Source organism: Argentina silus, assembly GCF_951799395.1.
Source record: "Argentina silus genome assembly, chromosome: 14".
Taxonomy (NCBI): domain Eukaryota; kingdom Metazoa; phylum Chordata; class Actinopteri; order Argentiniformes; family Argentinidae; genus Argentina; species Argentina silus.
Genome location: NC_139668.1, coordinates 1,590,001 through 1,604,132, shown reverse-complemented (window position 1 = coordinate 1,604,132; position 14,132 = coordinate 1,590,001). Strand labels below are relative to the sequence as shown.

Below are 14,132 nucleotides of genomic sequence, written 5' to 3'. Positions count from 1 at the left end.
GTCCCATTACTTCACTGTCCCATTACTTACACAGGGCATTGTAAAACAGGCACAAGATGTGCCATGGACATCAATGTCCTGTTCACTCTGTGGTAGCTGCCCGCCTTCATCTGTCTATCGTTAGTTTGTTTTCATGCTGCACCTGCCCTCACAGCGCCATGGCAACAGACACGCCCTCAGGCCATGTGTTTTCCTTTGCCCACAGTTCTACTCTCTCAGCCAACTTTGTCATACCTGTCACCTACATTTACATTTACATTTACATTGATGGCATTTAGCTGACGCCTTTATCCAAAGCGACATACAACAATACATTTGTTTAAGTAAGTGAATCATCTATCCAACAGTCATCATAAGACAAAGTAATCAATGCTCACACCAGGGGCCATTGGCAGTCGTAATGCCAGTAGGCTAATTTTTTTAATTTATTTAAAAATAAAAAATGTTTTAAATATATTTTATTAGCAGGAGAGAACTTGTACAGGGGGGTAGCAGGGGAGAAGAGGTCTTGGGGTTCGGGTTAGGGTTAGTATAGGGGGGGTAGTGAGGGTGAAGCGGTCTTTAGGAGGGACTGTTAAGATGTAGCCTGAAGAGATGGGTTTTCAATCTACGGCGGAAGATCGGCCTATCTTGGCATGATCTCCTGTTGTCATGTAGATAGTGGTTGGAATCTGTATCTTACAGTTAGATCAGTACAAAACACAGACCTACAGTATGGTCAGAACTGTTGACTGAAATGATACTTTTATGATCAATGACTGTCTGTAAAACATGTTGATATGACAGGCCATACTGTAACTCACCTGATGGAAGCCTAGGTAGTCCTGGATGGTGGGAGAGGAATAGAACACATATCCTTCCGCCGTGACCACCAGCACAAAGCCGTTCAGGGCCTGGAAACAGAGAGAGCCATGGTCAGAGACGACATGTTACACAGATCAACATGCTCACATAATATGTATGTTCATGTCATACAAGACACTAGGAATTATGTAAAGATGGACAGACAGACAGAGGAGTCAAACAAAGACATGGAATTCATTACAAGATACATTCAAAAAGTGAATTAGATACGTATTGTTGATGGCTACAAATAGGTGGAGAGAGAAGTAGCCATCCTGGTATGTGTGTGTGTGTGTGTGTGTGTGTGTGTGTGTGTGTGCGCGCGTGTGTGTGAAGGGGGGGCATGTTTGAGTAAACATCCCATGCAATTAGCAGTGCCTTTGTTCAGGTGTTAAATATGACAACAGAACAGGGGGAGAATATAGCCTCTAGTCACGCACAGGATCCTGGACCTTATAAACAATAGATGTTCACACACAGAGAAAGAGAGAGAGAGAGAGAGAGAGAGAGAGAGAGAGAGAGAGAGAGAGAGAGAGAGAGAGAGAGAGAGGGCATCATAAAGGTTTAAGATTTGAAAAGTTGTAAACCTGTACGGAGTTGGTCATCAAATGGTGTGGAGAAAGTAGGCCCTACCTGATATCAGAGACTGTTTATCTAAGTACCTTTAGTAGGTACATATTGTACTCATTGCTCAATAGCTGAGCTATTAAACCATAAACTGTATCATAAACCATGACAGCATTTGGCAAGATTACAAAAAACACAATAGAAAACCCAGAACATTTTAGGTACAGGTACAAGGACAACTAGGATTAGGTCAACTTATTAACAGCTTTTTATTTCGGCTTCTGGTTTGTGTACTTAGACCCTGCAGGCGATGCCCCATAAACATTTGAAATGGGATCGCAATAAATGTTCTTTGTTACAGTGACCTCCATAAGTATTGGAAATAGGAAGCATTTTGCCTTCTTTTAGCTCTATACTCCAACAGTTTGGATTTGAAATCAAACAATTACAATGGGGTCAAAGTAGAGATGATCAGCTTTAATTCAATGGGTTTCTTTTTCAGATTGGGTTCACCTTGTAGAAAGTACAACCTTTTTTAAACATACTCCCCTTATTTTAGGGCTCCAAAAGTATTGGAAAAAAATCATATAATGTCCCAATATTATATAATGTCCAAATATACCTAGCGTCAGGTGGGGTCAATGGGTCACAGACTTCAGGCAGTTATTGCACGCAAAGGATCGTCAACCAAATACTAAACATGAGTGTTAGTTTTTATTGATTATTGTACAATATGACCACAGTTTCGGAAGATATGTGCTTTGAGCTGAGATAAACACAGTTTAACACAGTGCTGCTGCAGCTGAACTCAACTGAACTGTCTGAGGTGAACGAGACGGTGTGCAGGAAGGGAGGAGGGCACAGCGTCCAGTTCAATGCTCTAATCCAATCATGGCAGCAGGCAGATCACCCATTCGTTCACAGACAGCTTAACTGGCCAATGACGTATTTATTTTTTAGAAAGGAATCCTCTCCTATGACCGATCACATCTGCAAATGATTGGATGATACTCGTATCCGTAAAATGCCCAAAATCCGTAACGCGTACGATTTTTTTTGGCACACCCCTAACAAATACCATCAAATAAAAGCTGAGAACCTCTACTTTAACCTCATAGTAATGGTTTGATTTCAAATCTAAACATTTGGAATGTACAGCCAAAAAAGGAAACAGGCTTCACTGTCCCGTTTCTTACGTAGGGCGCTGTATTTCTGTTCAATATTGCACTAAACCTGTTTTCCACATGTTGAAGCTGCATGAAGAAATGGTTGTGTCTGGGCAGAGTGGTGCTTGTCCTACTGTGCCAGTGCAGTCTCCAGGCCTGAGGAGGACACAAATGGATGTCTGTGTGTCCCGTGCTCTGGTTTTATCAACTGCTCACCGTGACCAAATTATCAAGGCCAGCGAATCAGCCATATATCAGCCTAGCGCCATCCTCCATTAGGCTAGCAGCCGTCAGACAGACACTAGAGAATGGGTGGTGTGTGTGTGTGCAAGTGTGTGTGTGTATGTGTGTGTGTGTGTGTGTGTGTGTGTGTGTATGTGTATGTGTGTGTGTGTGTATGTGTGTGTGTGTATATGTGTGTGTGTGTGTGTGTGTGTGTGTGTGTGTATGTGTGTGTGGTGAGACCTCCCTGGAGATGATGGTTATCTCTAGTGCTAATGCACAGTCACAGCCTGCATGGAGAGATGGGACAGGGCTGTAGCATTGTCTGTCGGTAATTATGTGTGAGTAGAAAAATTGATTCAGGCGGGAGGGAGAAGGGACTGCATTGAATCCAAGTAGTGTTGTATGAGTGTGTGACAATCAACCTTTAGCTTCCTTTTAGTTAACGGGGCTGAACATATGAGTTCATAGGGAGGTGAGGTATAAACTAATGAATGATTCAAAAACGTTTCATCCTCAGAAGTGTATGTGATTTACTGTATATGATATATTAGGCAATGGCCACGGTCTGTTCTCTCTGCTACCGTCTGGTAGACGGTCTCGGACCAACAGGTACCTCCAGGCCAATAATGAACAGCTAACATTAGCTGTCCCTCTGCACACACGCACACACACACGCACACGCACACGCACACAGACACAGACACAGACACAGACACAGACACAGACACAGACACACACACACACACACACACACACACACACACACACCTACACTCACTACCAACACTGCTATTGCTGCTATGTATTAATGTATTGTATTGCTCACTTTATCTTACACTTTTACACTTATGCCTATGAAACGTATTCTCTATTGTGTTATTACTTTATTCATATTCTTACTGATTCTTATTCTTACTTATTTGCACTGTTGAGAGGAAGCTGGCAATGTACTAATGGGGCTTTCTTCATATGTGGAGTGCTGTGAAAAGCTCCTTGGAGTGTGAGCATCGCTTGTCCCTCTCACCAACACCTCCCCCAGGTAGGTCCCAGAGAGAGAGAGGTCCTGGGCTGGACGCACGGACACACAGACAGACAGACAGACAGACAGACAGACAGGCAGGCAGACACACAGACAGACACACAGCCAAACAACCAGACAGACAGCCAGTCAGCCAGCCAGCCAGCCAGGCAGACAGACAGACAGGCAGACAGACAGACAGACAGACAGACAGACAGACAGACAGACAGACAGACAGGCAGACAGGCAGACAGACAGACAGACCTGGAGCAGGAGATCCCCCTCAGAGAAGCTGACTCCATCCACAGATACGGTGGTGTTGCTTAGAGCCCGGGGGGTCTGCATGTTCCCTACTAACGCCATGGCCCTTTCCGCTACCCAGCCCGTGCAGCCTTTCTTCATGGTCGCTGCAAACAAGAGAGCAAATCACTTTACGCCGGCATGCACATGTGAAAACAATACACTCTGGACTTTGGGAGCTGCATGAAACTGCTTCTCAACATTGTTTACATTTTCTCTGCCAATAACAGAAATGTTCTTATTTTTTCCCCAAAAACTTATAAACCGCCCCCCCCTAAGGCAGCCCTCCCCAGATCCCTACTGCTGTTGTTGTGTGCGTGTCAATGTTCACGATGCTCATTTGGGACCTAATGTAGTTGACATAGATGTATGGAAGTAAAAGACCTCCCATCCAAGCCCTGTTTCTCTTGATCTTTGTTGATTTGTTTCCCACCAAGGAGGAACACAGACATACTGTAGTGAGGATTATGGAGGACTAAGTGCACAGAGAGTATGCTACGTCACACTCTGCAACTTGAGACACTCTGGATGTCCAAAACGGTGCTTCTAATCTATTTTGGAGTTGCATAAAAGCAGAGGCCGTCCATGTTTGTAGAAAAAAGCAGCTTGTTTTCATAATGACCTGAAAAGCTGTTTCTGTCCATTGGTCTAATTTTTAAACTGGGACATAATCATAAACAGACTGGGATCAGCTAGATGAACCTAAGACAAGACAAACTGATATCAGTCATTCGGAAGTGAAGCACTGCCCCTATATCCAGGTCTGTATGATGAAGCACTTTCTATGTGTTTCTAGGGTTGGCGATTGTGAAAACATTTTGACAAGAAGAAGCGATTTTGACATTCAGTTAAAAGGACAATCTGGAATTCGAACAACAACAAAGCGGCCACCACGCCACTTTTTTTTGGTAAACAGCTGAGGGATGATATGTAATCACTTTTCAAATGAATAGACGGAGCTATGGATGCAAGGACTGACAAGCAATGATGAAGTAAAACATGATGAGTTAAACAAGCTTATATTTTGGGCTCTGATGGGGCAAGACAGTTGAACTAAGCTCATGAGGCATTTATAATTTAGATTCTCCATGAATCTTCATTCTCCTCAATGAATCAACGCCTATATAATCATTCATTTAAAAGTAAACCAATCCCAGATTGCCCCTTTTAACCTCTGTTGGTTTTCACCAACCTGCTGCTCGTAGAAATTCCGTTCGCTCAAAAACATTCCATAAAAACATAGAATAAAAACCTCAGATACATTCAAGCAGATGACCATCTACTGTAGTTACATCAACGGGCCAGAGAGGGAGAAAAGGAGGTCCCATGGGAGAAAGAGTGGGAGAGAAGGAGGTCCAGTTGGAGAAAGAGAGGGAGAGACAGAGAAACAGAAAGAGACAGAGATACAGACAGAAACAGAGACACTAATAGGCTCCCACACTGCAGCATGACATTGAGGCCAGTCTACTGACTCTCTCTGGACTGATTGAGTGGCTCCTCCAGACAGCAGACTGAACCATAGGCTCTATGTCCCTGGTCCCGGCTCTGGCCACAACAAGAGCTGCCTTGTTCCCTTCGGCCTGGTCCGACACAAACGCCCACTGTGCCCAACTGCTTCTGAAGAGGGGCCTTCTCCGCAGATCATAAATCAACACAGCATCTTTTTCATCTGGGGGGCTGGGGTGTGGGGGCTAATGACCACTGTCATGGGGAAAGGGGGCATAGCAACGTTTTACCCCCTTGACAAGCTCCTTAAATCAGAAAGTTAACTACAGTATGTGACATACAAAGTGTGTGGTGTGTGTGTGTGAGGGTAAATCATCAGAATAAGGCATGATCCATCCTGCGGTTTATATCAACTGAAGTTGTTGGATGTCAGCAAAAGTTACAGTAATATTTAGCTTCTACCCACAAAGCTAAAGCTCCACTCCAGTTGGTTTAATTACAATTTTGTATCATTCCTAAGCATTTAATAAACCAATGTGTGCATTTGTTTAAAAACTATTTTTCATGATTTATTTTCCAGACCCTCTTTTTCTCTTGGAAATACACAGTCGGTGTGGGTGTGTTTACATAAGTTATGAATAAAAATGCCTCAGCCTTTCACAAGAACCAAAACAAACCCCATGTTAGTTGCGAACACAATGGCACAAAGCCAGCCAGAGATTTTTAGCCATGTATGAACCTGAGTCTAAACCTGAATGGGAAGACCTTGAATATGCAAAACCGCGACAACAAATAGAGCCCTGCAATAGTAAGTAGTGGCTAATTGAAATAGTTAGTGAGCTTGCAGACGTCAGCTTTCAAATCAATTTATGTTCCGATAACCAGCTTGCTCACTAACTAGGCTACTTCAAATCTATGAATCATGTATGGATACATATTTACTTTTACTGCATATATCCTCCCTCTTGCTGAACACGGACTAAGAGTGATGGCTATTCAAATGAAGCTTATTTCTGATGTCAAGTTAGGGGCCAATACCAAACCTAGTAGAAACAGCTCGACTGTTGTGTGTTTATTTGATATACTGTACCACTGTGCAAAGAACATTCAAAAGACAGGAAAGCTTTAGGCCTTTAAAGCTGTCTGTGTGTGTTAATAGTGTTAATGGTGTGACCTCCAGTCAGCCAGTCAGGTTTTGTGTTTAGGGCAGACAGAGAGCTCCAGCCCGCTGGCCCAGAGCTGGGCTGTGAGGTACGGCCGCAGGCAGGGTGGGGCTACCAGTCATTTCCTGTGTTATGAGCACACAAGCAGCAGCGCTATTTCTAGAGCCTCTACTGCTTATCAAGCCCTTAGTATCACACAAAAAAAAGGGACGAGAGCAAAAAAACACAACAACAACGTTTCCAATGCAAAACCCAAAAATACCTTCCCACAGGACACAGATGTTTTGAGATAATTTGGGGGGGGAAATGCAAAGCCAAAGACAAACCACTTAAAAGGACGACAGCCTATCGATATGGCCGGTTAAATTGCCATGTGCTTAACCGCGTACATCAGGGTTCGGACCGAGAGAGAGAGAGCACAAATCAGGGTTTGGCAGACATGTACTGTATGTGGTAGAGTTATGTTCCCATGTTAGTTCCTACAATGATTGAGAGAGAAAAAAACACAGTATTTAAATTTCTTCTGATGATTTGGGCTCAGGGCTACAGTACTGTAGGTCATGTGAAGCAGGTAACATTGAAGCAGTGGACATTGTATGTGTTTTTACTGTGCAGGATACACATGTTTGAAGCAACACTGGGGGCATGAGGGAACCAAACTGTCCCAGTAGCCCACAGAACATGAGCCTTATCTACGCTAGCCCACTGTCGTTGTTATTGGAGTGCAGACCCTCAGACAGTTCACAGGGTTTACGAGGGAGCTTTGTATCGGAACATCTGCGGCCTTCATCCTCGGTTGGTGGGGTTAACCTCGACACTGCCTTGAAACCCTGACACCACACGAAAGGAATGAGTCGAGGGCTGGCTCAGCCTGGGCCTTCACAGACAGGCCAAATGAGAAAAACAGACAGGGCCGCAAAATTACCACTTGGCTGGTCCGATAGCAGCACACATTCCTCCTCAGCACACACTGGAGCCCAGAGAGAGCTGGAAATGGACAGGAGTCGCTGAGTCTAGGACAGAGGCTGTCTGAAGTGGTCAGCTCAGTCCTCCAGTGCTCTCGCGGAACTCGATCGATCAGGGCGGAATTACTGCTCAAATTCCATCTCAGTGCTGGCAGTGCATATCATGTTCACTATGATTAGAGCCTCGGAGTCATCAACAGTCATTCTTTCCTTGTTTAATGCCGACTACCGACTGAAATGCGTCATCCATTTAACTTATTCAATTCAAGCTTAATATTCCTCTGAAACATGAATTGTTGGGTGGTTCGTGGCCCACACCAATGCTAGTCAGAAGAGGGTAAGAGGTTGGGTTTGCCAGACTCCGTGGTCAGTGCGAGTACACACACACACACACACACACACACACGTGAATTGTGTGCTAAGATAACCTGCCGCAGTCATGACTAGGCCCCTCTACTTCTCTCATTCATTCTCTCCCTCCCTCTTTTCCTGGTCTCTACCCTGTCACACTCCCCCCCCCACCCCCCACCTCTCGTCCGCACTGGAGGAACACACACAAGGCTGCCGTGTGATCATCTCATCCCCTTTAATGGCTGATGTTTCCCAGACAGAGCCATGGAGCCATGATTCATTCTCTTTCCGCCCCAGAAAGGGCAAGAGAAAGAGAGAGCATGAGAGACAGAGAGAGAGAGAGAGAGAGAAAGAGAGTGAGATAGAGAGGGAGAGGGAAAAAGAGGGAAGCCTACTCTGCTTGTTTGGCCTGCTGGTTAATGACCATCGCGTGCAGAGCGAGACTGCATCCTTGATGGCACCTGAACCCCATTAGCTAACAAACTGGACCACTTCCCAGTATTTTCTTTTCTTTTTTTTTTTGCGTCTGTAAATGGTGTTCAGAGATAATGGCCCCCTCCCCTTGGCCTAAACATAATGAACTTCATACATTTCATGAGCAAACAAACGTGTGATAGTGCCCCTAGCAGTGAATGCGGCTGGACTACCAAATCAAACGGTGAGAAGGCAAAACAAAGGGGCATATCCTGCTATTGACTTCAAATGAAATAACATCATAATCATAAAAAAAAACTAAAAACCATAGAGCGATTGGATTTTGCACCTCATTTTAAGTACAGTACGATACTCTGGACATGAGAGACGGAGAAGTTGGGTGTGTGTGGGAGAGTATGTGTGGGATGTATAAACATGTACGCTAAATAACGACTTCATGTATCAACAATCTTAAATCACACACTACTCTCCATTTCTCCAGTTGGGAGTTTTTCCTGAGCCGTGCCAAACTTTTTATTGCTCTCATGGCGCGCTCAGCTCTACGTTTAACATGATTTACAGCAAAACATAACACTAAAGATTGATTTTATGCACTCTCACATTTCACATACATCATTTGACTGGCTTAGACAAACCCATTGCCTTTTTTCTGTGTTTAACATTCCAGTTAACATGCAGAGAATGCACATACAGAGTATACAGCAGATAGATATTTTCTGTGTCAAGTATGTAATACACACAGTGGTTTGTAAACATTGTAAACAAAGTTGATTACAGTTCTGTAACGTCTTTCTCACGTGAATGATTGCTGACTTTCTGTCGAAGTTGGGAGGATCTTCAGTTTGTGGCTGTTATCTCTGAGAAATTAGTGTTTGTACTGCAGTTGTGTGACAGTGTACTTTGTGTCTGTACTGTATCTACCTGCAGTTCCAGCCTATGCTACTGTAGCGAGCTATAACACAGGCCTTGACTCACAGCCACAACACGATAGACATTTTTAAACACTTTCCCGAACATTAACCCTTACCTTAACCCTAACCCAAACACTTACCTTAACCCTAACCCTATCCTCCACCAATTTCTAACTTCAGCCGTAATTTCAAACTGTTAGCATTACCAACTTCCGAGTTACTGCATGATTAGCCATTGAAATCAGAGTGAAGCAGGACCAAGAGGCTGTTAGCTAACCAGAGCCCAGAATCTTAGTATGTCTTAATTGTTGGCCTATGTCTTACCTCACTGTAGCTGTGTGCAATGTTTGACAACACAACAACACTTTCAATTTTGTTTGTGTTGAAGTACACACTGGTCTACACTATGCTGTAGTAGTGCCTTTAAGTAATTAGTGCTGAGCTATAGTTTTGCAGTGTGTCCTTTTTGGCTCGCGACCCCAAAAAAGGTTGAGAATGGTGATCAACACAGTGGCTGTTAAATGGAGGCCTTCTTTATCGAGGCAGGCCTAAACAGAAAGCAACACTAAATGAAGATGATAAGCCTACCGAACCAGCAGGCTACCTCATCGGAACTCATATTTGGAGAGGGAGAACCTCTGTTTTATAATTACTCTGGTCTAAGGGTCGTGGCTAGACCTCTTCTGTATATGCTCTCTCTTGTCTCTTGAAGTTACAAGTTTAAGGTATTCGTGTTTTTTTATTATATTTTTTAACTATTGGGCCATATTACTCTCCGAAATGGTTGGGGATGGGCATTATAATTGTTTTGACTGTTCAAGTACTCTCATGATTATTATTTGAAACTTACTAATATTACGTTAAAGTAGAGATTCTCAGCTTTTTATTGATGGCATTTGTGTACATTTTGATTTCACCATTCAGAAATTACACCACTTTTTATACATAGTCCCCCTATTTTAAGGTACCCAAAAGTAATGGGACAATTGGCATGGACAGGTGTTTCTGGTAAGTCAGGTGTGTTCAGTCACCTAATTTGTGCAGGCATAAGAGAGCTGTCAATGTGTAGTAATATAAACAATCTGAAAAAAAATAGTCAAAAGTGCATAACCGGTGGTTAACCGAATCATAACAGACACTTGTTAGTGAGTCTAACTAGTCAGAAGCACAACCAACTTTAAGTAAAGACTGAGAAAAAGGTTTATAAAAAAGAATAAACAAAAAGAGTACTTATGCCTGTAGGCCTAATAGTTTGGTCAAATAGAATGGTCAAATAGAATGAATCAAATGAGGCTTTAATAATACTGTATACAAAGCAAATACTTCATAGACCACAAGGTCACAATACTCACAAACAACACCCTAAGCTCTGCCCAGGACACCAAGAGGAAAGAAAAAGAGTTATCCCTGCATTCTGCTTTTATATTCCAGTATAACCACAGTATTTAAATTAGGAGATGTTTGCAAGGAGAACCAACCAACCAACACCACCGCCCACCAAATCTAAGAATATGATCAAATATCTTGGTAGGCCTATACATGATTTTTTTCTTTCACATTTTAGAAATCATCTTGTGACCCTCCCCAAATCATTTGGGGAACATCACTGGTGTAGTAGAACTACTCTGTAGTTGTAGTGTGGTGTTGTGGGCATGCTGGGGCATGCTGTGCGAGCCTCCTCTGTGATATGGCTGTCTCCCACAGTCTCCCAGTCAGAGCTGCTCTGTGTCTGTGGCTCAGTGTCTGTCCCTCGATGTGGTCTGCCTGAGCTGTTTTACATTTGTGCAGTACTTCAGATTTAGGAGAGAAAAAAGGAAACGCTGACCGAAAAAAACCTTAGGAGAACAAAGAGGAGGGAAGGGACTGGCTGTGGGTACTCTGGGAATGCTGGTTCGGATTCTGATGTTGCAAAACGGGACTTTCATCCCACACTGCCTACCTTATGACTTTAATTAGAAGCAGCTGGGACGGCGAACCCCCGGTCCCCTTATAAAACGAGAGAACCCATTCCTATCTCTCCCCCCATCTCTCCGCCTGCGTTCTAAACCGCTCGGCCTCTGCCGCTAGGGGCTCCCAGTTCTGGCATCAGACAGTGTACATAAAAAGAAACCACTTAGCCCCAGCCTCCCCCTACAGCCCCCCAGCCTCACTCCCCTCTCTACATCTCCTTGTGCCCCCCCTTGTCCATCCCTAACTTCTCCCCCACACCCACTCACTCAGATTTTTAAGACTTTGAAACCCAAGAGCTGAATCGAACCATTGTTTTCCTCTCGTCTGGGCAGCGCTGCCTCGTGGAGCCTCTCTTTCCCTCCCTCCCTCTCTCTCTTTCTCTCTCTCTCTCTCTCTCTCCCTCTTTCTCTGGAAGGGCAGGTTCTAACATGCAGGGACTCAGGAGGAGCACAGGGCTCTATCTATCTGCCGACCAACGTTCTCCAGCAATGCCACAGACCCCCTCGGCTGTCTAGTCCATACAGACAAAGGCTGGTTATTAGCATGCTTATTTTTATACAGGCTTGTGTTCGCTTAGAACATATAACACATCACTCTGTGTACTTATTCTCTTTTTGCGATAGAGACTTGACTTTCCCTGATTCCATTCACCCAACGTAAGATATTTCAACATTATCTCGATACCAGCTAGCATCATACATTTAAAATGTAACCCCAAGCTCTTCCCTGATACTATAGTTGGTGGGTTCTGCAGACCAACATGTTTCTCAGTTCCACAGTGCAGGACAACTAGCTACATTAGCTTCTCCCCTCTGGCCCTCATGTTTCACCCTCCAGCTCTCCCCTGTCTCTATACATCCCCGTTGTGTCAACTATAGACATGTAGACCACGGGGTGTTCCTCCTCACATCCGCTAGAGTTCTCCACTGTGTGGTGACTTGCCTGCAGTAGATCTATAAATTCACCTCCTGTCTTGAGTTTTCCTAACTCCATCCAGACACCCCCCATCCCCATGGTCTCTGGGTAACACCTGACAGCATCTCATCCCTCTCTGTCTCACCTGGAGCCACGCACATGTAAGCCAGTTGAGATCGTAAACTCACTCCTCAAGTTCAAATACCCCCACCACAAGCGCTGTCGAATTGCTAGCTTTTCGATAGCGTAGCTGGTTAGCATTGGGTATTTGAGGAGACAGTCACATGTTGGCAAGCCAGGGGTCGCGAGTTCGAGACTCGGTCGGAGCAACTCGAATTGCGGGGCGACTGTTTGCAACAACTTGATGTCTGTTTCAAACACAGGCCACAGAGAGGCTGTCAACTGGAGCCTCTCAGGAGTGGACTAGGCTTGCTAGGTGTGACAGTGTGACACAGCGGTAAATGCCAAGGTCAGGTGGTTCCTGAGCAGGTGGGACAGGCACATCAAGCACCCTCCCCAGCTCAGAGACAACCAGAGAGCACCTTCCTGGAAGTCACAGGCTGCTGCAGCATACATGTTCCTCAAAGTCAGCCAGAAAGGTCACCCATGCTTATACGTCTGTTAAACCCAGCTCGTTAGGGGAAAGGGAAGCAACATAGAACCAGTTAGATTTGGTAAAATAAAGTTATTTTATTTACAAGGAACTTAGGTAGTTTTCTTTATAAGGTAAAACGGTAACAACCCAAGAGGCAAACTACAAAGGAAAAAGGGCCTGTGGGTGCTGTTCAAATCAAACAAACAAATATAACCAAAAGAGAGCTCCTAAAAAGCGACCTATAACTAAACTATCTTTGTTTTTTTTGTCCTGCTACAGCGGTTAAAACTTAAATACCTGCACAACAGCCACCCCTGCTCCTAGTGGGTCTAAACAAAAGGTACATCAAAGTGGGTGTATATCAGTAACAGTGAACTAATGAAAGTCTAATACCTGGCCCAGTTTTCCGATGAGGCTAGTGCCTCATTCAAATCACACAATACAAAACCAAATCATACAATATCGGATGTCTAACTACGATTTTCACTAAAGGGAACTGCTCAACAAAACACAGCCACTGACTGACAAGTTGGCCAAACTTTTATACTCCAGGTGCCCTGTCCGGATTGGTGCGCTGGACGGAATGTCCCGCTCTAATCAGGATCACCGATGACACCAACCAGGAAGTGGACGGAGCCTCCGAGCCTTGGAGCACATGGCCTGCTTGACAAACAAACACTGGAAGAGTCAGACACGAGGCAGGCGTCGGCTGTGGCCATAACAACGCCGATATCCAAAATTCCATAGTTTACCCTGAATCCATTTTCATGTGGATTTCTAGTCAATCCACGATGTATACTGTCTTGAACTATCATCATTTTGGGTGCAGCTGCATCATAGCTATGGAATCGCGAGGTCCGTGTTTACTTCCCAAAAAAACTCTCATACCGCGTTATAAAAAATATGTAGCAGCACGCGCTAGCTCTAAAACTGTTCAACAGAAGGACCTTGCATGGGAGGGAGAGGGGAATCTTGGGAATTTGGAACATCAGGACTGATTAGGGCATTCAATGCGAGATATCTTGACTCATTAGAGAGAGATCATTTTAAAATGAGATTTTGGGAGAATTCACAAATCCACTCACAAATCTTACAAATCCATTCACAAATCCACTAGATTAGAAGGTAAAATTGCATTTTAAGCCACTAGGTGCCATCTCACAGAGAGAGACTGAGGGATAATGGGACTGTAGGCTACTATCTCTGTTTACATGAAGCACTTCCTGTCAAAGGAAACACATCCAGCTCTTTGCATCTCCTGACTGCTCAGAGAGAGAGAGCC

At 44.2% G+C, this 14,132-nt stretch overlaps 1 protein-coding gene across 2 annotated transcripts in view; it reads right to left on the bottom strand.

Annotated features, from left to right (window-relative positions):
- ahr2 (aryl hydrocarbon receptor 2) overlaps positions 1-14,132 on the bottom strand; it is a 65,170-nt gene that overhangs the window by 13,226 nt on the left and 37,812 nt on the right. For both annotated transcript variants that reach the window (XM_083685201.1, XM_083685202.1), the window contains 2 exons: positions 4,084-4,226; positions 804-893 (listed from right to left, as the gene is read on the bottom strand). In XM_083685201.1, the coding sequence (XP_083541327.1) occupies positions 804-893; positions 4,084-4,226 (233 nt within the window). The remainder of the gene's footprint in view (positions 1-803; positions 894-4,083; positions 4,227-14,132) is intronic.